At 43.6% G+C, this 27,749-nt stretch overlaps 1 protein-coding gene across 8 annotated transcripts in view; it reads right to left on the reverse strand.

The window, feature by feature from the left end:
- The window catches only part of ARVCF (ARVCF delta catenin family member), a 448,905-nt gene that overhangs the window by 243,169 nt on the left and 177,987 nt on the right, over positions 1-27,749 (reverse strand). For 5 of the 8 annotated variants that reach the window (XM_037879234.2, XM_043529834.1, XM_037879232.2 and 2 more), the window contains 3 exons: positions 27,052-27,138; positions 9,954-10,055; positions 3,183-3,427 (listed from right to left, as the gene is read on the reverse strand). The exons of 1 other annotated variant lie outside the window; for it this stretch is intronic. In XM_037879234.2, coding sequence (XP_037735162.1) covers positions 3,183-3,398 — 216 coding nt within the window. In that variant the 5' untranslated portion in view covers positions 3,399-3,427; positions 9,954-10,055; positions 27,052-27,138. The remainder of the gene's footprint in view (positions 1-3,182; positions 3,428-9,953; positions 10,056-27,051; positions 27,139-27,749) is intronic. 2 more of the 8 variants (XM_043529839.1, XM_043529838.1) reach the window with 1 other exon arrangement.

The following is a 27,749-nucleotide window of genomic DNA, read 5'->3' on the forward strand; positions in this document are numbered from 1 at the left end:
TCATTCCAGACCTTTCCAATTAACATGTGAACAAACCTTTTCTGCAGTATTTATAGTGGGAGAGGTGGTGAAATGACTTCTCTGGACATCAAAACAAATATTTTTAAAAGCCTTCAGCAACCCCCCCCTCCATGTTTTCCCCCATTTAAATAGCTACACTTAAGTAAAAATCTTTTTGCAATTAGAGTGCATCTCTGACATTATTTGCCCATCTGACATTTCCTGGTGGCGGTTAAGAGATGATGTACACTGCTAAATAATGCCTGAAGCATATGCAGCAAACATAGACAAATGGAGTACAATTTGCTTGTGCTGTTTGTGCGCTCCAAGCTCACGCTGAACAGACAGAATGACATAAGATTATTTTTCTTTCCATTTAGTGAAATGGCTAGCTGAGCTGCTTGCAGCCTAGAACAAGAATATGCTGTTGAGATAACGAACAGCTTAAGATTGGTGTAAAAATAAAAAAAGGAGTACAGCTGACAAGGTATCTAGAATGAATTAGAAACAACATTTGCATAAGTCCTTGATTTCGTTTTTAAAGGACTTCAGGAAACTATTACAATTCTCACACTTTGCTTCTGTCCTCTTCCCTTTTCTAAAACATTTTTTGTTTAAAATAAAACAAAAGAACGAAAATGAAGCTAAGAATGACATCTGGGAGAAGCTTGGGAGTGCATTATTACAAGGGAAAGCAGTGATGCTGCTGCAGGCATACAGCAAAGCTTTCTCTACAAATACTTCACTGAGTAAGTCTCTTGGCCAGTGTCCACCCCAACTGTCAGACAAGATGTAAAACAGAAGCCCTGGTCACAGGGGTCATTACAGATTATATGGCACTTTCCAAAAGAACAGGGTTGTTAATCCTCATTCTTGCCCAAATTCCAGATGGGATAATTAGATTCGGTATATAATTCCCTTTGTAGATTCAAATGGAAAAACTCTAATATTAGCTACAAAGTTACATTTTTGAAAGCCAGAATGGCCATACTGGGTCAGTCCAATGGTCCAGCCAGCCCAGTATCCTGTCTTCCAACAGCAGCCAGTGCCAGATGCTTCAGAGGGAATGAACTGAACAGAGTAATTTATCAAGTGATCAATCCTCTGTCGTCCAGTCCCAGCTTCTGGCAGAGGTTTAGGGACACCCAAAGCATGAGGTGGTGTCCCTGATCATTTTGGCTAATAGTCATTGATGGACCTATTCTCCATGAATTTATCTAATTCTGTTTTGAACCCAGTTATACTTTTGGTTTTCACTACGTCCCCTGGCATTGAGTTCCACAGGTTAACTCTGCATTGTGAGAAGAAGTACTTCCTTATGATTATTTTAAACCTCCTGCCTATTAGTTTCTTTGGGTGACCCCTGGTTCTTATGTTATGAGAAGGGATAACTAATACTTCCTTATTCACTTTCTCCACACCATTCATGATTTTATAGACTATCACATCCCCCCTTAGTTGTCTCTTTTTCATACTGAATAATCCCAGTCTTTTTAATCTCTCCTCATATGGAAGCTGTTCCATACCCTTAATAATTTTTGTTGCCCTTCTCTGTACCTTTTCCAGTTCTAATAGATCTTTTTTGAGATTGTTTACTACACAGAGATCTGTCACCCACCAATGACCTACAGCCATTCAAAAATGGCTGCCTTTCAGTGGTTAGTGACAGATCCCTATATACTGTAGCATATAGCCTGTAATGTGCTGGGTGTACCCTTCATGATGAAACGCACAGTGAATGTAAAGCTGAACACTAATGATTTACAAACGAAGCATTTCATGTCTAGCCCCCAGAGAGGCCAAGGATTGAACACACATGTAGACTGAACTCTGGTTTTTACTTATACAGGTGGTCCCTTTCGGAAGAAGGATAACTTAGGGCCTGGTTACATCAATCCTTCTATTGATTTTAATAGGAGTTGATTGGGCTTTAAAGCATAGCCATGCAGGAAAGCTCATACTGTACCTGATCTGGCACCTTTCACAAAGTCACTCAGAAAAAGCGAAGGTGCAGGTGTACCATTCTTCTAAAATATATGCAGCATCCCCCTCTAGTGGCTAATCATCAGGATAACAACTTACAACTGCTAAAAGCTAATGGAGTTACTCCTTTAGCCCAAGCAGTAAAGGCCAATTCTTTGTGGCTGAATGTCCTAATTGAAAACAGATGCTAAGGATAAACAAACAGTGACTAGAGGGAATAACATGGCAGCCATTTTTTGTACAGCTGTCTTTCACAAAATAAATTCCTCTATATCTACCCACTGAATTTGTAAGCTATTGAACACCCAGAAAGAACTCTCTGACTTGGACAGCATCTATGAAATACTGCCCACCAAAAATGTATGAGCATAAAGCTGTTTTGACATCACATGAACCCTACCCATGTACCGATCAATGCAACAGTCTGGTATGATTGAAGCAAGCTCTAAAGTCCCTAGCAGATCAGGGTTTCATTATGGACCACAGCCTTCCCAATACTACTGTTTCTGCTGCATTATTTGCCACAGGCTTCCAAATCATTTGCTAGTTTAAAGAATCAGTTAGAAATACAACCAGTTTGTCACTTCACATTAAAAGAGTTAAGGAGCAAGCGGGAGGCAAAACTATGGCTGGGATTTATGAACAGACAAACATACAGATCAGAGCTTGTAACTTTAGAACAAAGTCCTTCATTTGAATAAACACTATGTGCCAAATCCTGAAGTCCTTACTCAAGGAGTAGACTTGCAGTCCTTAACAGAGGAAATCCACCATTTTCACCCAGTCCCTGTTCTATCAAACTCCAGTTGACTTCAAAAGAAAACTTTACTTGATAATGACATCACGGTTTGGCCCTGCTTTTAAAAGCATAGTGATAGCATCACATGTAGCAAGCAAATAGCTATAAGAGCCAGTGTGAAGGTCTTTATTGGGGTTTAATTATCAGAGAGCTATCATTTTTAGGAAGCATCCTTAGGGGTAAAAAGAGATGAGAGTAACATTTTATCCTAGGTGCTGTAATCCATGCTACCTCAATTAGTCAAACAAATATGCTGAGTTCAGTGTTTTCCTGTTTCATAATACACACTATGGAATGAAATGCTGATGACAAATAAATTGGGAGAGGCTCTTTACTTTCTGGAATGGGATATTCTGGGATGTGTGAATTCTAGTGACAGGTAAGAGAAGCAGGCTGTTACCTGCAGGACAAGTTGCTGCCACGCAGTTGCCAGTGGCTGACCATTGCCAATGTTGCACATGCTCATTCGTTCTGAGGGCTGATTAGCACGTTCAAGCTGCAAGGAGACATTGCGTCGCTCTTCTTCAAGTGCACGGGTGAGCCGCTCGAAACGAGCCTCTTGCTCTTTAACAGATGCCAAAATGCTGGCAGCAGACCTGATATCATAATCATCCATGATTGTTCTCAAATGTTCCTGCCTGTTAACTGACCAGGGCAAATGGAAAGGGTTAGGTAAAGGGGCAGGAGGGCACAGGTCAGAGGTTAAGAATAAAAAGCACGTGTTAATTACTCTATTAAATAGCATTCACTCTAAGATGCAAACTCTAATTGCTCTTTGAAAAGACTTCATTTCCATCCATTGATTTGATTTTAAATTAAAAGTAATTACCCCAAGGCTTCCCTGTTTAAAAAAAACGCTCACCTTATATAGAATTATTATTTAATTCCTTTGATCTTTCTTTTAAAACTTCTGTCTCAAGAGATTTTCATGCCTCTTGCAAAACTAATTTCACTGTGCAAATAATAATGTACTTTTAAAAGGATATAAAGATAATATTACTTTTCTCTTTTTTGCTGGAAGAACATATTCTTTATAACTATTCATCTGGCATCTTTGTCTTTCACAGAATGGATGATAATAGTTAAGGCTTTCAAACAGTGAAGCTTCATGCTTCTGGACAACAAATGCCACACCCTTATTGGTTTTATACTTCATTTGTCCTAGCAACATCACTAACTGGGTACACATTTTGAAGGATCCTTGTAAATTTAGCAAGTTGGACAAAAATATGTTCATGCTATAATGAGAAAGGGGTGGCAAATTATAACACAGAACATGCTTTTTAAATGCAGACTCCACAATTACAGATAAAGTTTCTTTAAGCCATGATTTCAGCACCTTCTCTCAGATTGTATTACCAGGGTATTTGCATGCATGATAACCAATGAGAATTTTCACACATAGCAGTCAGTCATGCAGCTGCTTGCTACTAATATAAATGAGGAAAAACAAAAGGACACTTTCCATGGAAAATGTATAGGTTTGCTTGTCTCCACATGTTGGAAAAACACAGCAAATCAATCAAGTTTCTTTTGAGATGTCTCTGCATTGACTATGTCATTTTTAAGATGTTCTCCATAATAAGCCCTCTCAGCATGTGTGTGATGCATGAAGCTCAACTTCCCACTGACGCTGCAAATGTATAAAGTTAATGAAGAGTCAAAATATTTTGATATAAGAATTATGGACATTATGTAAAGATGCACGGTGGTTTCAATTCAATCTCTTTACTGAAACTAAACTATAATGAGTACACTACTTACAATATCTGGAACTCAGGCACTCACAAGGCAATATTATCTGTTTTCCCCACAATTCAAGAAAGTTTCCTGTCTTGTCAGAAGCTACAGTACTTAAAACAATTCTTAATAAGTCCTTTCAAAGGGTTTTATCCCATTTCTATGTGATTCAGAGGGTATAGTTACCTGCTCAACCTATAAGCCACTAGTTCCTTTTGTTATCTATCTACAAAAACCCCACCAAGTACTCTTGCAGCCCTGCAACTTATTGTTAACTCCTAAGGAGTAGCCCAAGATCCTTTTCTGTATGGAAAAGCGAAGGAATTATGCACTCTTCTTCAGTCTCGCCTGAAAAGCAGAAGACCTCTACTGTCACCATAACAAGTCTAATTTCCTTCAATGGCTTGTTTCTTCTTTTTTGGCATTTCACAATAGAATCTTCATGGTATTTTGTAGACTTTGGGCTGGATTGTGTCTTCAAGGCACAACCCTGCAGTAGTGAGGTGTGGAGGGGCTCAAGTTGCAGCTGGAACCATGGAAGGAATTCTGGCTAACTCAGATCCACCAACCTTTAACAGGTTGTAGACATGCACTCTCCCCTGCAACCAACCTTCTTCACTGGCAGATGAAAGACTGCCACCACCAGCCATGCTAGTCTTACGGATTGACTGTGCTAGTCTGTAACGAGCTGCTCTGTAAGGGTGCCATGGGAAGAGAAAGTTCTTTGTTCCCTCTCCCACATCCCTTCTGCACCCATGCAGAACTAAGGGGTATGCAAACATTCAGAGTCTGTATTAATACTGCAGTGTATGAACTGAAGAACACCAAGGAATACCATATGCAGAAAGCAGCAAATCATTCCTTTCTCCTAGTTCTATTAAATGCTGTCAAATTGCGATACAGTAGCAGAGGTTAGGTTGATATGCAGTGCACTTGCTGCATGGAGAACAAGGTTTGTGTAACTCTATTCTGTAGCTGTACTGTTTATTTCCTCTTCCTACTTGTAGGGCTTCTCATCTGTTAGGACTGAATTTCCCCTGGTTGTTGTCTGCAGCCCTCACTTTTCTAATCTCCCATCATTGCAGAGCAGTTTTGTTCTATCCTTTATTTGGTACCCCTCTAATTTTGGAGTCATCCACAAGTTTGATCATGGCTGAAATTATATCAAAGGAACACCTGGCAGAGACAAACCAGGGTGCAGACAAGCGTCTTATTAATTTATTGATCCAAAAATCCTCTGAAAATCTTAAGAGTCCTGAACTTGAGTCCCTGTGGAGAAAAAAATCACTGTTTGAAAACTGACTGATACCTCCCCTCTGTTAGCAGCTCTTCAGACCCCCTGGGAGTGGTTCGTGGACTGTACAGTGGTCCGCAGACTATAAATAGAGATCTACTGCCATATGTGATTTTAACAGGAGGAAAATAGATGTGATGAGTTGAAGTCCTGGTGTCACCTCTCCAAATGTTCCCCTACATTCCTCAACTCAAGAGCAGGTTGAAGCTGAGTTCCTGTGGAAAACTCCTCATTGTTTTTGTGGAAAACTCAGTACTACAAAGCTTACCCTGCTTCCTCTAATAGCCTCTAAGAGGAAGCACAGTAAACTCAAGATCTTTCTGAAGCAGAGCCTCTAGCAGATGAACCTACCATGAATTAAAGCTCATTCAAAATTTAGGGATTCAGAAAAGTAATGGTTTTGAGTGATCAACAAGCATCTCTCTTGGCCTGAGCTAACAGAGCTTTCTCCAGAACACACAATGCATCACTCATGACCTGTTTCTATTATCTCTGTGGTACTCTGGAAATATTCCTATAAGATGCTTCCATAGTCTAACTACAAAAAGGGAATTAGTTGGGAGTGAGGTGAAGGAGAGGACTCCAAAATGCGGTATAAACTACTTTAAACAAATTACAAATCTACTTTCCCCTAGCAATATAAAAATAAAATGCTAGAGAGTTCACACTGTCTTTCTCCTTAGGAACATCTAACAACAAAAGTCTGAAAAATGAAGAGTCCCGCCTGCCCCCCACCCCCAACTGATGACTTGAAGCAGCAGTGTCATTAATACAAAGGAAAAAGACATGGCTGATCACTGAGCTGCTGTATACTTTTCAAGCCATGCTCTGAGAACACGTGACAAAGATTCCCCTTCAGAAAATCCTTGAATAAATGTAAATGGCTGCTAATGCCACGCAACTGAGAACCTCTCCCTATCTGCAAAAATGAGATGATATAAATAATATCAATCTCTAGAGTATCCTATAGCTCTCCATGAAGGAAATAACATGTGAGCCTCTTTGCAACCATAAATATTGTGTTTCTTTTCTTTGTGCAAAGAGAAACACAGGCAGAAAATAAATGCACAATTAGTGACCATAAAAATTCTGATTGCTATGCAGAAACAGCAGCAGAACCACTAAATGCCTTTTAAGAACGGTTGGACAAAGACAGACATATGCATTTCAAATGATTTATTAGTAGATAAATACTTGCTTTCTGTTGATTGCATTTCCAATTATTTACCTAGTGTTTGAACAATTTACACTATCAGCAGTCTTTTCTAGAAAAAAAAAGTACTGACTCATGAAGTTAGTTAGGCAGCCTGCCACTTGCAATTTGCTACCATTTGTAAATAAATTAAAGTGTGCTGGAAAACCCTATAAATAAATGAAAAATATTTAAACTATAGCAGCCAGGTAAAGATTATTCCTTGTGCTGCAATTCTAGAGACTTACTTTAAACACAGCAAACAACTGCACAAAGAGTGTCAGAGGCTATGCTGACAAAAGCAAATCTATTTTGTCCTACCTATGTGATTCTAAATGTCCTATTATGTTGTATTACAGCTAGAATACAGACCAGCAGTAAATTGATCTGTCTTTTCTGATTGCTCATATTTAGAATCAATGCACCAAGCTCCCTCATATGGGTCAACGTAAGCAAAAACTAGTTGTTTAAGTCAGCAGTTCTCAACAGGGGGTCCGTGGCCCCCAGGGGGGTCCACAAACCATTTCAGGGGTCGCGGGGCCCCACGCTAAAACCCACAGCCCCAGCACCTCTTGCAGGGATGAAGCCAGGAGCCACGGGATTGAAGCCCTGATTCCCGGCGATCCCTGTGGGGTCAAAGTTGGGAACAGGAGGGCTGAATTCCGGAGCCCTGAGCCCCGGTGCTCCCCCCGGGGCAGAAGCCCTGAGCCCATGGGCAGAGTTGGGGGACACAGAGGTGTTCCCCCACCCCAAACTACAGTGCAAGAGCAGGGAAGTCCCGGGGCACTTCACCCTCACCCTCCACCTCTTTCTCTCCCCGTCCCCTGGCCAGGTCGGAGGCTGGAAGCCAGAGCTGGGCAGTGTGGGACAGCTGCTGCTCTGGCTGGTGCCACGGAGCAGACAGCCACGGTGTTCCTCATCTCCCGCTGCTGCAGGGAGTTGAAGCTGCTCCCCAGCTCCAATCCCCCTTTGCTCATCCAGCCGGTAAGAGCCATCTGGGCGGGGGGACCCGGTTCTGTGGCTGGCAGAGCCCTCAGGGAGCATCTACCACAGAGGGAGCCCTCCTGGCACACACCCCTAGCTACCCCATCTCTGTACCCTGAGCTACCCCTCTGTCTGCACACAGCCCTTAGGTACCCCCTTCTCTGCACCCTGAGCTACCCCCTGCCCGCACACAGCCCCTAGCTACCCCCCTTCCCTCATGCAACCCCTAGCTACCCTGCACTGAGCTGTTTTCAAACTTTTTGACTGAGCCCCCCACCTTTGAGTTACAATTTTTGGTTGCGACCCCTCCCCCACAACCCAGACAGGGGGTGGCCTGCTGAGGTGAGTCAGGGGATGGAGGTGGCGCTCCCTCCCCAGACCCCGTGCAGAGCTGGCTCGACCCCTGCTGTCCCCTGCCCACCCAAAATAGACATCAAACTACACCTATGCCTGAGGCCTCCTCTCCACCTCCCAGCACAGAGCCCTGAGCCACCCTCCCCCTGCCACTCCCCAGCTGGGCCCTGGAGATTTTGTAGCATGTTGTGGGGAGCCTCAGAAAGAAAAAGGTTGAGAACCCCTGGTTTAAGTGATCACTTAGGGTGAAATTCCCCCTGACGCAAAGGACCGGCAAAAGAGCTATGCACCACTTACATCCAACTCATGCCCTGTTTTACGGTATGTATCTTTTGAGATTTATGGACTGCACAGGCCTTTTGCTAGTCTTCTGCAAAGGGGAGATTTGTCCCTAAGAATTTTGTCCTACGAAGAGTCAACGTGCTAGTGAGCAGTCCTCTGCGTTTGTTCGGGATTTGTGCAGAGACTTCCAGATTCTCTCTCTTTTGTGTACATATCTCTGCACTGTGCTCAGCAATGTGAGTAAAGCCCTAATTGTTCACTGAACTGTGCATTCTGGACTAATGGGAGAGTGGGTCTGGTGGGGGTGGAGGAAGGGTATTGCCTGGGGTTTTCAAAAGAGCCTGAGGGAGCGAGGCACTGATCTCTAGGAGTATGTCTACACTGCAGCTGGGAACCAGCCTCCCAGGCCTAGGTAGACTCCTGCGCTAGCAGATCATGAGCTAGCATGCTAAGAAATAGCAGTGTGGTCATTGCAACTCCAGCAGAGACTTGGGCTAAGCACCCAAATTCAGACTCAGGGGGTCGGGCGGGCTTGGGAGCCTGAGCTGCTGCCCAAGCTGCAACGTCCACACTGCTGTTTTCAGCACACTAGCTTGAGCCCTGCCAGCATGAGTCTGTCTACCCATATAAGAGACTCACTTCCAGCTACAATGGTGACATACCCTAACTGAAATTCAGTGGGGGCACCTAACTCCCTTACATTGCTTTGAAAATCCTAGCCTAAACACTCCAGTCAATGCAGGTATAGGATTCACAGTTATTCCTCCTGCGAATGAAGAATAGTGGGTACTTGAGCGAGCTGCAGTTAGAAACAGAGCAGGGTCTGCCAGTTGGTGGCAGAGATGTGTCAGAATCTTCTCAGGAAAAGGTGCTTCTCAGAGAGCTCCTCAGTATCCCATGGCATGTGACCATTTTCTTGTGTGCCCCGTAGCCTGCATATCCTGTTCACCTCATGAATAACAACATACTATGCTCCTCAGCCCCTCTGATGGTTTGCTGCTGCTCTCACAACCCAGTTTGCATCCAAGCAGGAACGAGTCCTACTAACAGGGAATACTGCTGTGGGAAGTAACAAGAAGTATCCTGAATACAGGCAAATAAGAGAAAGCAAAACAGAACGTGATATGTATGTGTATGTATGGGCATAGTAGCTACGTGCATCTGAAGGGGAGAAAGAATAACATAACAGAAAACTGGGATTGAAAAAGTCTATTGATTCACAGTCTATTAGCTAAAAGTTGCCAGAGTACACAAGCAGCATTAGAGTGAATGCTATCTCCCATGCAACATTAGAAATCATGCAATGAAAACCAAGCAATACACACCTAGTAGAGTATTAGGGTCTGAATGTTAAAGATGCTGTAACATCACCCACTAAGACTAGAAAAGTGTAGAGAAAGCAGGACAGCAGCCTCAAGCAGAATCAGCTACAATAGAAGGAAGGAGAAGAAAAGTTAGTTATTGAGGCATTAGTGCTCCAAGAGCCTCTTTCTAAACATGGTCATTCCAAATGTCCTCCTTTCCATATGGAATGAATGTCACAGTTTAAATATATATATAGCATTTAAATATATATATATATATATATATATAGCATTTTCTGCATAACTCAGAAGAAAAAGAGAAACCACATTTATACAAGCTAATCCTGACAGCCAGATTGGCCAACATGTTGTCAATGGAAATACTTACTTGTTACTGGAGAAATTTATTGCTAGTGTCTTACATGGGCTGAAAATTCTGGAACTCAGGATTCAGAAACTTGTACAACTTGACATTATGTCCAAAGTGTTCAAAACATGGGGGTCTAATGTCAGGCATTCAGAGTCATATTTAGGCACTTGAGTTACCCAATTTTCAGAAGTGTGAATATCCCACCTCCAAGTTGAGTTCTACGAGGATGGGGATGCTCAGCAACAATGGAAAACAAAAAACACAAGGCCATTTATTTAGGTGCTTACCTTTAGGCACCCATGTTGGAAATTTAAACCCAACATAACATCCATTGATGTTGGTCAAGTTTTATGATACACACTATGCTACAGCCTGCAACCACAAACTACCTTGATCTGTTTAAAGTAACCACCTGAACTTCAGTCCTACAGGGAACCTGAATGAAGGCAGATCTTTGGAGCTAACAAGCTACATGTAGCTCAAAGAATCTCTAATCTGCCCTTTATAAAATTCACCCTGTAGGAGGATTCAGGGCTGAAACTCCTTTGGGTCAAGGGTTACAAGTTTGCTACAGTATAATCCCAGTGAAGATAACAGAAAATCCATCTCACTCAAATAAGCAGTTTTCCTTAAAATGATGGAAGTTCAACACTAGTGATCAACAGCTCATCAGAAAGGGCACAAATGTCCTAAGATGCAGACAAAGATGAAAGTAATGAGATGGGGCAAAAGGTGAGCCCACAAAGTAAAGACTATGAGGCACAAACTCAGCAGAATTCAGCCTGTGCGTATGAAAAGAGCGTTTTACAAAACCAATATATAATGTATGTGATGAACTCCAAGTTAACAGCTTTTCAGAACTTGGACGGGGAATCTAGCTGGAGGCTGGCTCCACTCACTGTCGTCGCTCTGGTTGACTGAGTTCTAATTTGACCCTTAAGCGACAATCCCCACCCATGAATAGCAATGAGAAATTCACAAAGAAAGCTATTTCAATATAGCTCTCTCATAGGCACAGGCTGACATACTGTGTTGGTGTCAAAAGAAACAAAAAGGCTGGTTAGGGTTTTTTTGTTACTGGGGATAGAAGCAGTCTGTGAAACAAGCCTTCAACAGGGGAAGGAACAAGGGCAGTGGAAGTGCTAAGAGGAAGACTAAGCAGACACTTCCTTGGGAAGGAACTTTGGATTTTTTTTACAGTTTGTATTGCATGGATAAGTCAACAAAGCTTGCAGCTCACCAGTTTCATTATTGCCAGCAGGAAAAATAAAGTTTCAATACAAGACGTTCAAGATTTCTACAGTCAGAAGGTTCAAAGTTTCATTAATTCAGTCAGTGACAATTTAATAGTTAGGTATGAGATACCACTGGTTTCCCAGTGAGTTTTAAAATTAATTTTTCGCTAATAAACCTCTCAAATTAAAGGCAGAGAAATCACATATTAACTCATGAAAAGCTGCAATGGCTAGATAAACAGAATTAGTGTAACACATAAACATGCTTACACATTCTTACACAGAGGGGGCCTGTCTAGTGGATAAAGCAGGGGGCTGGGAACCAGGATTCTTGGGTTTTATTCGCACTTCACCCACACACAGGCTGTGAAAACTTGGGTAAATTACTCAGCCTACTTATCTGTGCATCAGTTTGTCTGAGTATAATAGTAACTAGCTTACTGACACCTTCTTCAGAAGACAGAATTCACATTTACAAAAGCACTTTGAGGTCGCTGGATGAAAAAGGCACTGTGTAATCTTAGCCTTTTGATGAATTGTAATATAGAAATTAAGAACAATTACTGTACATCACTTAGTCCATCCCCTGCCAACACAAGATTGTCCTGTATATCAAGGGTTCTCAACCTTCTTCTTTCTGAGGCCCCCCCCAATATGCTATTAAAAACTCCAGGGCCCAGCGGGGGCGGGGGGGCCCTCAGGGCAGGGGCCTTGGGCATAGACATAGTTTGATGTCTATTGCGGGGGCGGGAGGGCCGGGCAGGAGCCAGCGGGGCTCGAGCCAGCTCTGCACAGTGGGGTCCAGGGAGGGAATGCCACCTCCACCCCCGACTCACCTCAGCAGGCCATCCACCTGTCTGGGTTGGGGGGTGGGGGGCACAACCAAAAATTATAACTCAAAGGTCGGGGCTTAGCTTAAAATCTTTGAAAACAGCTCAGGGTGCAGGCAGGGGGGTAGCTAGGGGCTGTATGCAGATGGGGTAGCTCAAGATGCAGGGAGGGGGTAGCTGGGGCTGTGTGCGGGCAGGGGGGTAGCTCAAGGTGCAGGGAGAGGGTAGCTGTGGCTGTGCGGGCAGGGTGATAGTTCAGAATGCAGGGAGGGGGTAGCTCAGTGTTCCGGGAGAATGTAACTTATGGTGCAGGGAGGGGGTTAGCTAGGCAGTGGTGCTGGAATGCCTTTTATAGTGGGGGTGCTGAAAGCCAGCAAAACTATCCCCAAACTTTTTACCTCGTGCCTCCCCTTCCCCCATCAGCTGAGGCCAGGAGCAGGGCCATGTCTCCAGGAGCGGGGGGACATGGACAGGGATAAGGGGGCCGAGGCTGGGGCAGGTTTGTGGCCAGTAGCAGCCCCCCGCACCTCTTCTTCCCGCGCCTATGTAGCTAGGGGCTGTGTGCAGGCATGGGGGTAGCTCAGGGCACAGGGACAACATAGCTCAGGGTATAGGGAGGGGATAGCTAGGGGCTGTATGCAGGCATGGGGGTAGCTCAAGGTGCAGGGAGGGGTAGCTGGGGCTGTATGTGGGCATGGGGGTAGCTCAGGGCACAGGGAGAGCGTAGCTCAGGGTGCAGGGGCTGTGTGCCGACGGGGCTCTCCTGCGGTCCCTGTTCCCCAATAGCTCTGCCAGCCATGAAGCCAGGTCCCCGGCCCAGGCAGATCTTACCTTCATGTCCCCAACTCTGTCCATGTGCTCAGGGTTTCTGCTCCCTGGAGAGCACCAGGGCTTGGGGCTCTGGGATTCAGCTCCACACCTCCCAGCTCCAGCCCCCAGGGGGCGCTGGAGATTGGGGCTTGTTGAGCCCCACGCCTCCCAGCTTCAGCCCCACAGGGGGCGCCACAGATTGGGGCTTCAAACTTTGCTCCTGACTTCAGCCCTGTGGGGGAGCTGCAGCTCAGGCTCTTGAAAGGGCTCGCGGACCCCTGGTTGAGAACCGCTGCTGTATATAATATATTACCCAGTGCAGTTTTAAAAGACACTAACCACAGACATTCAACTATTTCCCTTGGGAAATTATTCCACAATCCAATAGCGCTCACCCCTCCCTCCCGTTTTTCAGACTAAATTTTCTTTCATGCAATTTAATTCCAATGCATCTTAAGGCTTGTCTACACATAAAAGATGTATATATTTAATCATACTGATATAGTTAAAGCAGTACAACCTCCCTAGTTCTACCAGTACAGAAGTGCTTATGCTGGTATAGTTTATTCCTGTACAGCAATATACTAACTAAACTATACTAACATAAGGCACCTTTCTACCATTGTAACTGCATGCACACCAAGAACTGCACCAGCATAACTATTTCAGTTAAAAAAAAATATACAGCCCTAACCAAAATAGTTGGATTGATACAATTTTAAAGTGTAGACCACACCTTATCTATACTCTCAGGAATACCATAACAATTTATATCTTTTCTTAATATTTACACATTTTATGCAGGACTCTGACTGAGCTGGTACATCATACCAGCACCTCTCTGAAGCTGAGATCTTGTTCTCCAGAATCTCAACGTTCATGAAAACATACAAAAACAACATAAAGTAAAAGCTTTGTTATTCAGCATGTTGAGGGAATGCGGGGTGCCAGTAAGTAAAAAATTCCAGTTAACTAAGAGGGAGGGAATTTTGGGTGCAGAAGGGGACTCAGGGCTGGGGCGTGGGAGAGGGTGCGGGGCACCAGCTCTGGGAGGGAGTTTGGGTGTGGGAGGGGGCTTGGGGTAGGGTGTTGGGGCCTGGGAGGGGTTTTGGTGTGCCAGATCCAGGTGGCGCTCACCTTAGGTGGCTCCCCACAAGCAGCAACATGTCCCTGCTGCTCCTAGGCAGAGGCTGCGGTCCCTGGCCAATGGGAGCTGCGGAGCCAGTGCTCGGGGCAGGGTGGGGGCAGCACACGGAGCCCCCATGGCCGTTCCTCTGCCTAGGAACAGCAGGGTCATGTCGCCGCTTGGTTAGAGTATTGAACCTATGTAGTGGGGAAAAGGCTTTGGCCTTCACTGCATCTAGACAGGCTCCTATGAATTCCACATGTTGTACTGGAGTCAGAGTCGATTTTTGAGTGTTCAGTTGTAGTCTTCTGCATGGTTGATGGGGTGTCATCTAAGGAGTGTGCTTTGAGTAGGCAATCATCTAGAAACAGATATATCATAATTCCTAATTTGCAAAGACGGGACCTAATTTACCACAGATAGGACCTTTGAGAACATACTGGGTGTGCACAATAGGCCAAATGGAAGCACTCTGTATTGAAAATGGTCTTGACCCAGGGTGAATCTCAGGAACCCCCTGTGGGTTGGTTGAAATGAGATATGAAAATAGGCATCTTGTAGGTTGAGGGCCGAGAACCAGTCTCCCTGGTCCAGCAATGGAATTATTGCTGCTAATGTGAACATCTTGAATCTTTGTGCCTTTACATATTTGTTTAGTGATCTCAAATCCAAAATGGGTCTCCATCTTCTGTTTTTTTGTTTTGGTATCAGGAAGTATTTGGAGTAGAAACTCTTCCCTCTGTGGTATCATGGCAGGTGTTTGCCAGATGATTTTGGATGGGTCCAGTCGGGCCTCGTTGATCAGGAAGAGTAGCATATGAGCTGATGAGGACATATGGAGAATGTCTAGCAGCTTGTGTTGCAACTTCTTTACTTCTTCAAGGGGTATCTAAAGAGAGTTTGCCACTCTCTTGGTGAGGTCTTGAAATTGTTTGAAGTCCTTTGCCTTACTTGGTGGAGTACGCATAATGGCTTCAGTCTGGAGAGGATGATGAAATGTTTGTTGCTGGAGTAATTTATTTATCCAGTCTTGCTTCCTGTTCCTCAAAAGTCTCCTCTTGGGGATCAGGGTCTAGAAAGGGAAGCTGAGGGAGATCATTTTCCTCTATCCCTATGTGAGACATTCGAGGTCCTAGAGAACTAGTGTCTATAGGCTGCCCAGGGGTCCCAATACGGTCACTGGGTGGTACTCAATTGGTACTCAACTGTCCATTATCTGATTACAATATGACCATATAAAGCATTGTTTCAACCACTGTTATATATTTGCACCAAATCTTGTACAAAGGTTGTCAAGTGAGGTGTCTATGAAAAGGTTATGATTTGCTGGTTATGATTATGCTATCTGTATGCATGTATCAGTTTTGTATTTGAAGTTATAAGTATTGGCTCTGTACCTGGATTTCAAAAGTTGGCTCCTACGGTACCACCCACAAGGTAGCTAGCCAGCACATCTTGGAGGGACCATTCAAATTAAGTGTCTCATCAAAAAACACTTGGTTGACAATGGACCATGGGAGATGCCCACCTACACTGAGTGGACTGTCATGTAAATGTGCTGTTTGGAGTGTAGGTAATGGCTTCCTGCAGTGACTGAGCAAAATTGGGCATGAACATGTGACTTGCCCATGTGACTCCAAACTCCATCTTGTTGCTGTAATTTTCCACAGTAAGAACAATGGGATGCCCTCCACATGGGCAAAAGCTATAAAAGGTCCTTGAAACACCTCCATTTTGTCTTCAATCCTGCTTCTTATCTCTGGAGGATCTTTGCTACAAACTGAAGCTCTGACTGAATGACGCATCCAAGCTGTGGATGTTTTCCAGAGACTTGACTTAAGCCAGAAGTTTATTTCATCACGATGTGACAAAGTGGAACTGTTCTTAATGTTTCCTCTGAATTCTCTAGGGGTGCCTCAGTTTCCCCTATGCATTTCTTAGGTCTCTAGGTGGTGGGATAAGGGGGTGTAATTGTTGCAGAGCAAAGGGCCAGTGTACATAAATGGCCAACACTCTGTCTCCTGGCAACTGATGGCCTGGGCCCTTCCCCCCTGCAAGGTGATAGCTAAAGGTGTTGGAGAACAAAGGAATCAGGTGACCTCCTGGCCCAGAAAAGGGACAAAGCCCAGAGAAGGAGGGGGTGGAGAGTGAGTCAGTTTGGGGCTGGCTGGGGACGTGGAGTGAAGTTCAAACGTGGTTGTCTGGCTCACTGCCCCCCAAAATGGACCCGGCTGAGGGGTCAGTTCTCTGTACTTACAAGCTCTGTTTTAGACCATGTTCCTGTCATCTAATAAACCTCTGTTTTACTGGCTGGCTAAGAGTCATGTCTGACTGCGAAGTTGGGGTGCAAGACCCTCTGGCTTCCCCAGGACCCTGCCTGGGTGGACTCGCTGTGGGAAGCGCACGGAGGGGCAGATGATACTGAATGCTCCAAGGTCAGACCCAGGAAGGTGGAAGCAATGTGAGCTTCTTGCCCTGAAGACAGTCTGCTCATAGAGAGGAGACTTCACCAGAGTCCTGACTGTCTTCGTAGGGAGCTGTTCCAGAGCATTGCCCGGGAACTCCGTGACACTTGACTTAAGCCAGCAGTTTATTCCATCACTGCTACGAGCCTGAACCAAGAACTTTGCCATTTTTGTATGTAATTGATTCCTTTAACAAATTTTAACTCACCTTTTTTTCTTTCTTTTTATGAATAAACCTTTAGATTTTAGATACTAAAGGACTGGCATCAGTGTGATTTTTGGGGGAGATCTAAGATATATATTGACCTGGGTGTGTGGATGGTCTTTTGGGATCCGAAGAACCTTTCATTTGATGAGACTGGTTGTAAAGAACCACTCATCTCTGAATCCAGTGTTTTTGGTGGTGATATAAGAACTGGAATGCTCAAGAAAACTGCTTTTATGACTCCTTGTTAGCCAGTGTGGTGAAAAAGAAGTTTACTTTTGTTGCTGGTTTGGTATATCCTATGGGGGTATATCCTATGGGGGATTAGCCACCAGTCTTGGGGTGTATCTGCCCTATTTCTCAGCAGTTCATCCTCAGTTTGGGCATCCTCAGTTGTGACCCACTAAGGCACAGTTACAGTGAGAACTAGTGCCTATAGGCTGCCCAACGGTCCCAATATGGTCACTGGGAGGGTACTCAAGGGTGTAAACACAATTGGGTGGGTCTTGTCTGTCATGTCAGTCTTGTGGCTCTGTAAATGTTTCTAGGTGATTGGTCTCTTGACATTCTCCTGGGGAGCTTTGCACAGAGAGAAGATATGTTATCATCATTGCCTTTTTCTTCTTCATTTGATAGAGGTGGAGCAAATAAGGGAGCCGATGGTGAGTGTCTCGGTACCACGGGGAATTCAGGAAACCGAGATGTGATCAGTACCACAATGCTGGTATCGAGTAGTGGGGATTCCAGTGTCTCTAAGAGAAATGGAATTCCTGTGATACCATAGTGGTAATCCGTACCAATAGAGTCTGTCTAGAGGGGCCCATCAGTGTCAAGGGAGTCAGCGGTATCTGTAGTCTTCCGCGGTCCAATGATTCAGATGGTGCTTTGGTCTTTTGCATGGACGTGCAAGGCTCCACATGCGTTACCTTCTGTCATGCCTCAAAACGGTATATGCACCAAACAGAGACAAATTGAACAAGCTACTGTTTTACTGTTTCACCAGAACATTCTCCTTCAAATAATTATATAAAACAAAAGCAATGCAGGGAATATTAATTCTGGAAAATGTTATATTAAATTAAAATATTCCATCTGCACAGATGGTCCTCTCTGATAAGAATGGGGCCTGGTTCTGCAACCTTTACTCACGCAAGCAGTCCCATCAAAATCAATGGGTTTACTCCTGGAGCAAGTGCTACTCACTTGAGAAAAGATAACAGGATCAGGCTCTTAAGTAACACAGCCTTTAGTTCACATTGCATTTCTATCACTTGTATCCGTCAAGACTCATGCACTTTAAGGACTATTGATACCATGGATTCATTAATATTGTGTGCTTGTGGTCAAACTGCTTTTTATAACTTGAATAAGGTGTGGTTATATTTAGAGATAAATATTCTGATAAAAGTCATAAGACTGTATAAACAATTAAAAATTTAAACTAGTGTCACCCATTTGTCTTGGCTTCAAGACTTGGTTGTATTAGAGGAACCACAATTCCAAGGAGAACTGCTATACTAACATTTCTAAAAAAAAGGAGTACTTGTGGCACCTTAGAGACTAACAAATTTATTTGAGCATAAGCTTTCGTGAGCTACAGCTCACTTCATCAGATGAAGTTGCAGCCGATGCAGTGACCTGCAGCTCACAAAAGCTTATGCTCAAATAAATTTGTTAGTCTCTAAGGTGCCACAAGTACTCCTTTTCTTTTTGCGAATACAGACTAACAAGGCTGCTACTCTGAAAACTAACATTTCTGTCATCATGCTCTGGGGTTGATTATAAGTGGTGAATTGCTAGAGTCCAAACATTTATAGTTAATCACCATTTTGAAAAATTCAAGATCAAGAGAGTAGGCAAGCAGGGAGTGATCTCAACAGTCACAGGCAAAAAAGACCCTTTCTGCAGCAAAGTACAGCAACAAAAACATTGCAGCAGGATATGGAAAGCCTGCAGCCTCACCCGCTCATAGAAAATGTGATTGTAATAGCAAAGGAAAAAAATGTCAAGTAGCAGGGATAAGGGAAGCCATTCAGTTACCTAGGCCAGCTTCACAGAATACAAATAGCGCAATAATGATGTCAAAAGGCAGGTGTTTAAGCTAATAGATACTAGTTAAAAAGTGGTTATTTTGAGGGGAGAGGAAGAAATCAAACTGTGACCCTACAGAGAAGTGTGTCTGAGCTCAGCAACAGATGTGTCACACCACTTATCCCAAAGATGAGGAGTTAATTGATTCTATAAATAGTATCATGTAGATAAAAACACAAAGCTACTTAATCTCAGATCCAAAGCACACAGTCTAGCTTTGTTTATCAGTAAAATTATTTGCATTCAAGGGAGGCAGAGTGGGTCAGGTGTTTCACATGTAGATAAACACAGACCTAATTTGATTTCAGGCTATTGAGATATTTGCTTTTTTTTTATATATATATATATTGTAGAAGTGCAGGGCTAAACGAGATCTGTAGATTACAGTGGAAGAAAGGCTAGTTCCAATAAAACTGTGTACATACATTCTTGACTAACAACAAATGTTTAGTTCTAGTGCTCTGTTCTCAGTGGATTTATGAGGGCAACTCCACTAATGCTTATGAGAATAAGGCAAATAAATGTATCAAAGCAGAAAAGATTTTTTTTACAAGTCTGAATCAAATAAATATCTGCCATGGTGTTTCTCCCTTATGAACCAATTTGTATTGCCAGAAAAATTGTTGTCCTGCAGAGTTCAGAACATGTTTTTTTAATGGCTCTTTTTGCACAGAGGAAAAAATATATCCCTTTTTCTGTTTCTCTGAACATGTACCTTGTTTTATAAATCTCTCCCCCACCTTCCTCTGGAATGTGTGGCTTCTTCGCCACCTCTTCAGGGGGTCTGAAAAAACAGGTACAAATAATAGCTCTGACAGATCAAAAGTCAATATTCAGGTTTAGAATTCCTGAAGCTACAAAATCAAACAGACTTTAACTGCTTACCAACCACTCATGCAGCATTACTCTCCCTTATGGCAGCTTCTCTCTCATTGAGAAATAGGAACAAATTGAGATCTCATGTTATTTTAAACCAGGCAAATGCCACTGAAATCAGTTACACCAGCGTAAAGTTAGGGTGAAAACAGAATGAGACCCAATTGCTCTAATTCTTTCCAGGAACTGTCTGTCCCAGGATACATCTACACTGGAGTTGGAGGTGTAATTTCCAGCTTGGGTAAACACATACAGATCAGTGCTTTACTTGTCTTCTGTAATCTTATGGACCAAATTCAGAGTTGGGGAAAGCAGGAGGCAGCTCCCCTTCAGTCAATACAGATGCATCTGTTTACAATCCAGTTCTCCCTGAACAACACTGCAGCTTTTTCATTTCACAAGGCAAATATATATTTGAGAAATAATGAATAATATGTGCAAGAAGCAAATGTACTCAGCTCACTAGACAACTCAAATAATCAGCCTGTTCATGCACAAGCATTCAAAAGCAGGAAAAACAGATACATTTTGATCACAGTCTCAAAGACCCATCATTTCATATGATGGATTCTGGCACATAAATGTCTTGTTAACACTGCCAACAGAGTAGTCTTTGTTACAGATAATGACAACATCCTGGTCCAGAGTCTAGCTGCCTGTCTGAGGAGCAGAAACAGTGTCATGAACCCTGCCAATTAACTTCTCCACTCTGGGGATCAAGACATTGGTGGCTCCTGGAAGCAGAGACTTAGCACTTGATCTTCCAAGCACAGGGCCATGGTCTGCTCTGCATACTGACGCACTGACATGAGTGTTGCACCAACAGCAGAATTTAGCCTTCGGAGAATAACGTTATGCCTTGTTCATACAATTTGGAAAGTCAAAGAGCCACAGTGAGCCCACAGATTTGTCTAGGCTCAAATAAATGCCCTGAAAAAATGCCCTGAACTTCCACACATCCTTCACTAATGCAGGACGTGTCCGGTACTTGAGTGAAACAGAGGTATGCTCCAATACTTAAGCTGAAAAAATATTACACTCAGACACTTAGCCAGACACAATTTTTATTATAGGCAGTGCAGGTAACGATTCCTGTAGTTAAAACTGCCTGACACTTTCATTCTAAGACCCCTTTTTCAAGAGCTTCCAGCTGTGCCAAGCTTTATGCATTTGGACTGAAGTTTTCCACGCCAGGTGTCTGCCTCAGGTAGGGTTGCCAGGTGTCCAGTTTTCAACCAGAAATTCTAGTCAAAAAGGGGACCTGGTAGTGTCTGGTTACCAGAGTTACTGCAATCAGTCTCTCTGCAAAGATGGCGGGAAGAACAGGAGCTGCTGCTGGAGCCTGGAGAAGCTGCTCAGCTGCTGACGGAGAGAACTGGTTGGCTCCCAGACCCAGTCCAGCCTCTCCAATGGAGAGGTAGGAACCAGGCTGCCCCACCACTCAGGGCAGAGAGATCCTGTCCTCCCTCCCCATCCCCCCGCTGTGCCCTGATTTCCCAGCCCCAGCCCCTTGCTCCGAGGACTGAACCCCGCCTCCATCCTGCTGTGCTCTGATTACAGGAAGGTGCAAACAAAAAAATCCCAGTGCATTTATGGGGTTCCCAAGTGGGGTCAACAGTTAGAGGTTTGCTCATGCCCCAAACCATGAAAGTTCATAGCCTTTAGATATCCTCTCCACTGGGGTCCCAGAGATGTACAGATTCTTGCCACTCCACCAGGATGAACAGGGTAAAATTTTTACTTATCTCCAACATAGCCAGATCCCCACATGATGCAGGAGAGTGGAGCATGCTTTGAAGATGCAACTGAGGATATAAAAAATCCCCAAAACCCCCCACAATCCATTTCTCTCACAAATTGGATCAGGAATATTTAACGCAAGTTTGAATTTTCAGACAGTGCCCTACTGCATTTTATTAATCCATCTGATTTTTAACCCAATTTAAAAACAGCTATCCTTACAGAGAACATCACAAGAAATATGTAGAATTGAATTTGTAGTACTGTGGGAAACACCCTCACTCTTTTTGTAAAGAATGTTTTATAAATGTCTTAAGCCCCACTTGCCGTTGTATAGTACATCCTAATGTCATTGCTGGTCATGTTGCCATGAAGAATATGCTCTTCCAGGTGACGACTTAATGTGCCCCCTGCTGAATGAACCCTGCATTTTGGTACTCCTGTTATGCCTGGTGAATGCAGGGGCGTGGCAGGGGCGTCTAGTTTTCAGCAATTAGACAGTTGGCAACCCTTGCCTCAGGCTGAATTTTTTTGTTTGGATAATTTCAGCTACCCTAGTCCAGGCATTTCTCAGAGTGAGGTTAGAGGGAAATAAGCCGTTTTGCCTATGCTAAGCCCCTCCAGCCATTTGTTGAGAAGCTCTGGTGCCTCCACACTTTGGAACAGGGACTTCAAATTTGGAAGAGGTTGCCCTGGTGTCAAGGATGTATCTTTTTTTCTGCCTGTGAACCTCTGCCCAAATTATGAGCCTCTGAACATCTAAGTTCACACATACTCAGTAAAGACTAGTTGGAGCTACGTTCTCCCAGTATTTCACTTGGCACGATCCCATGCCAGGGCAGCAGGGGCTGAGCAGGACCTTTCCCTGCAATTGTTCCTCCTGGCTATCAGGCGTCATTGTGGTGCTAAACAGGAAGTGAGAGACGGAAGATTGTCTCTCCTGGGTTCTCAGTGCTCCTGCTGCTGGCACCCAGGCAGCAAAGACAAGAAAGGGGAGGGAGGCATAGGTAACTAAAGACTCTCACAGTCTCATATCCACAAGGTTGTATGGGCAACCTGAATTCTGGCATTTTGTAATGTTTGCAACTTAATTGTTCTTTTAATGTCATTGTTTGTATGTAATATAGACATAAACATCCATCTGTAAATACAGACACAAATTTGCCAGGTTTATTTCTGGCTACATGTTTGTACTCCAGGCATACAATGCTAATCCCTCCCATACAATCAGTCAGTTAAAATTGGGATATATCTTAAAGAATCACCATAACAACCTTCCCTAAATCCACAGGCCAGCCCTGTGCACAGTGGTGTGATCATGGTGGATGTGTTTGCCACATTCCTGTTTGGGATGTGCAATACATGCAACGTGGGAAACTGTTCTTGGGGAACTCCCATAGTCTTAGACCTATTTTTTCTTTTAGCTTGGGGTGGCTCAATATTTTCAAGTTGAAATCTGTAGGTTCTCTTTCCTGAGCACCCAACAGTTACAATTCACTTCTATGACGAAGTGGGAATGTTCTTCTGTTTTCTCTGAATACTGTGCGTTTGCCTCAGTTTCCCCTAGTCCCCTAACTTATTCAAGTATTTAGGTGATGGGATAAGAGTATGTGATCACTGCAGTGGCCCCTAGAGGACAGGTCTGACTGCTGACTGGCTGCCTGGGACAGAGAATGGCCAACACTCTGTGGCCTGGCAACTGATGGCAGGGCCCCCTCCTCTGCAAGAATCAGCTGGAGGTGTTGATGCAGCCCAGGTGACCTACTGGCCTGGGAAAGAGACAAAGGAACAAGGAGGCGCTACAGGGGGTCTGAGGCCAGGCAGCTGAATCTGGTTCAGTCTCCTGTCTGGGACTCGGACTGGGTAGTCCAGGGCACCAAGCTCTGGATCCCCCCACAATGGGCTTTACTGAATGGTCCTGCTTTTGGTTCTAACAAGCTCTGTTCTACGCTATGTTCCTGTCAACTAATAAACCCTTCTGTTTTACAACACTGGCCGAGAGTCAGTGCTGACTGTGAAGCTGGGGTGCATGGCCCCTCTGGCTTCCCCAGGGGTCCCATCCAGGTGGACTCACTGCAGGAAGTGCACAGTGAGAACACGGTGCTGAATGCTCTGAGGTCAGACCCAGGAAGGCCATAGCTGAAAAGGCTTCTTGCCCTGGCGACAACTATCTGGCTTCATACAGAGCAGTTCCAGAGCATCGGGCCTGTGACAACTTCAAATGGAGCAGTGTGTGCTCAGCAGCTCTGACAACCACGCCATAGGTATCTCAAGTACGACATTCAGCATCTGTGGTGTTCAAAATTAGAGAGCCCTCTGAAAATGTGGGTGTTATAAAGTCATGGCTCTGTCTTATCAGTTGAACATGCAGGCTAGGCTCTGATGTGATACAGCAAAACCTGCAGCCAGTAACAATCAGATCCATTTTCATGCCGACTTTGGAAAAGCATGCAGAATGCAAAATGTGTCCCCAACTGTATGAGAAAGATGGCAGGGGCATAACTCGAAACTTCAGTGAACAATAATTACAGGTGAGATGTTTTCTTTCCTCCACTCAATCAGAATAATAAAGCCCCAGTTTTAAAACGCTGCAGGGATGTCTCTCTACAAACCAAATAGTAAATTGTTACAAACGTAAACAGCAATATGTGAGTTACAAAGTAGCCAAAAATAAGGCTAGTCCTAGTTTTGTGCCATGTATCTGACTGGACAGGGAATCTGGCATTTCAGGGGACCACAGGCTGCAGGAGCATGGGTTTAAGGTTCACTTTAGCCAGCCGTCTTGAATACATGTACTTTTCTGGGACTGCAATCCCTGGCAGCAGAAAGTTAAGGTTGGAGCTGGAAGCTTTGCCATTTGGCCAGTCTAGAAGACTGCTGACTCCTTGCAAGTGCAATGTTCAGACACATACTGGACCCCAACTATTTATACCTTTGATTTATAGATTGGCTACTAACATGTTTCAGTTACAAGAACTTCCCCTCTCTCACTGAGTACAAAGTGCTGTCTTTGATGGATTCTTTGCTTCTATTGCAAAGGAGCAATCACCAACAGCCCTGCAAAAGCCAGAGTGCAGAAGTGATCTAGGGGCTGCCTGGTTTCCCTAATAGGGGCAAGCAGAAGAGAGACTGAGCATAGAGAAGATTCCTTTTTTATCAAAGCTTCAACTGAAAGCCAAGGAATCCAGTAGCTGTGTCCAGGAGCTCGACTAATACCTCTGGTGAAAAAAGAACTGATAGCAGTAGGGGGTTCAATACTCACCTCAGGTAGTTTAATGATTGTAAGTGCTATGTATATAGAAACTCTGAAACCTGCTATGTATATAGAAGCTCCTGCCACTAATACACTGGGAGCATAGACCAAAGAGGGGATCGATTATAATTAAACATTGCCCTGAGCCACAGAGTTCAGATTCCAGTCCAAACCACTCCAAATTTTCAGAGGCGGGTTGGATTAGAGCCTAGCTCCACTTAACCTTTTGGAAAGTCCAGTTACTTCCTTCCAGGCTAATGTAGTCATACAGTGCCCTCTTTCCTTTCATAGCTGCATTATTTGTTTCAGAGTAGCAGCCATGTTAGTCTGTATTCACAAAAAGAAAAGGAGTACTTGTGGCACTTTAGAGACTAACAAATTTATTTGAACATAAGCTTTCGTGAGCTACAGCTCACTTCATCGGTAGCTCACGAAAGCTTATGCTCAAATAAATTTGTTAGTCTCTAGGGTGCCACAAGTACTCCTTTTCTTTTTGCATTATTTGTGTATCTTAATCTCAAGGTCCTTTGATCTCCCAATGCTTTTCACAGCTGAAGCTCCCAGTCAGTGGGTTGTCTTCCTTCCAGCTGAATATTTCACTAGGGCCTAACTGCAGCTGTTTAGAAGGAGAGATATTTAGCTTCGGGGTGACTATCTAAGATCTGCTTGAAGAAACTAGCTTTGGATTTAACCATCCCTTTTTAATAACTACTCTGTTGATGCTTATGCTGAGGAGTGGGAAAAGTTTTAAATTTTGCTTTTACTGTCTAGCCACTTCAAATGTTTAATAATAAATTCTCTCCACTACTACACCAAAAACCTGGGCTGTTTAAACAGGTTTTTAGCTACAATAAACATCTTTTAACTCATTTTTATTAAGTTTACTTACGTAATAGAGATAAGTGGCAAAGAAAATCCAAGCACTAAGTACAAAATAAACTCTTCAGAATCCTTCCTACAAAGAATTTGAGAACTTTAATATGAATTACATACACCTCCAGCTTTTCACATAAACCAGAGACAATGTTTAACAAAAATAACAATCAAATGTGAGGGGGAAGAAGTAAAATCAGAAATGTGATATGAAACTTGGTAATTTAAAGAACTGGAAGAGCTATTTCAGAGTCAAGTTATTTTTAGAAGAATCCTTGGCTCAGGCTTTAATTCACCTAGACAGAGACAAGGAAAACGGTGCATAGAATGGAATAATATTTCAGGAAAACAAACAGAAACTACAGTACTTTAATATTTGATGCACTGTTGTTGCTGAATAATGGAATTTTTGAAGCACAAGCACCCAGATTAAAAAGATACAGGAAGCTGAAATCATAGTAGCTGAGAATATTAGTGCTACTACTCTAATTAGTCTGTTGGACAAAAGATGTGGCTTTTGATTTCATTTCTATGTGTTTCAACTCTAATCAGAGTAGATTTCAAAACAATCATTTTGGGATTGACTCAGCAACAGTTTGGAGCTCTGTTACCCCAGTTTTAGGTGACTTCACAAGGGCCAGGTTTAGGCACAGGGTAGACATCTCTGTGAAGGGCACAAGAAAAGACCATTTTGCCTAAGAGACGCTGTACTTCACCCCCTGGAAGCATGGCTGTAAGAGGAGGTCACCCAGGCAGAGGACATATTACCACCCTAGCAAGGGTGAATGGAAGATAAACGGGAGTTTCAGAGGAGAGAGGTAGAGTGGGAATGAGAAGAGATGGACACTTTAGGAAACCAGCTAGGGTGGAATCAAGGAAGAACAAGCTGGTAAGGAATGTTCTTACCTAGAGCTTGAATTTCATCATCACCCCTGGCTCAGTCACTATAGAGTTTCTGAACCAAAAATTGAAATGAGAGTCTATTTTATTTGTTTCACAGAACTTGGATTCTCACCTTGACTACAACCTCCCCTTCCTCCTCTCTCATCCACTTTTACAGGGTTGCCCTAGTAGCAGATTTAGGGTCTTTAGTAGAGTAAGAAGTAATCGAATTTTAAAAAGGAACAAAAAGAGAATTAAAGTTAAAACTAAAAAAGGGCTTAATGAATTAAAACCCTTAAATGGTATCAAAGCAGAAAATTACACAAGAGGAACAGACTGTAATCAAGTGCAGAAATATAATACCTTTTGTGTTGTCCCCTTCTTGTAGTTGCTTTAAAAAAAAAGTTCTCCCTTGGTATTAAGCCCAGGGAATAGCTGATGATAATGTATCTGTCAGAGAAAAGAAAGATTTATTATTCTGTGCCAGGAGAGGTAACAACTATGTTTACATAATGAATGAAATTTATGTAGTAAAAACCTTTCAATTTTCAGCCTCCTTGATTCCACCCTGCTTTCATGCACAGATGTGAATCAGTGTTTCTGAATTACAGGGGAGGGCTGGAAGCACAGGGGAGGCACAGGAGTGAATGCAGCCTCAAAAGTCTGTTTCCTCCAACCCCGGATGCCGTGGAGTCTAAACTCTGTAGAAGTGATATATTTGGGGAAGTAGGTCGTCAAGCTCGCTTCAATTCTCTTACAACACAGGATACATAGAATAAGTCTGCTGTGACACAGGCTGTTGTCCCCTACCCTGGGGTGGAAACATTTGAAGATTTCTGGAGCACCTGGCACGATGATTCCTGAAGGAACCATACTGTCAAGGGCCTAATGGAGCCAGGTGGCAGGATATTGGCTAGGAGTCTCCATGAAGGTAGATATCCCTTTCTTCTGGAGGATCCCTGAGATCCATTGGCTTGGGAACCTGAAAATGTGGGTTTCATCCACAATGGTGGGAAATAAACACCAACATCCCCAAAATGTGAAAGTTCTAACTCGGTTTT

This window comes from Chelonia mydas, chromosome 15 (assembly GCF_015237465.2).
Source record: "Chelonia mydas isolate rCheMyd1 chromosome 15, rCheMyd1.pri.v2, whole genome shotgun sequence".
Lineage (NCBI taxonomy): Eukaryota > Metazoa > Chordata > Testudines > Cheloniidae > Chelonia > Chelonia mydas.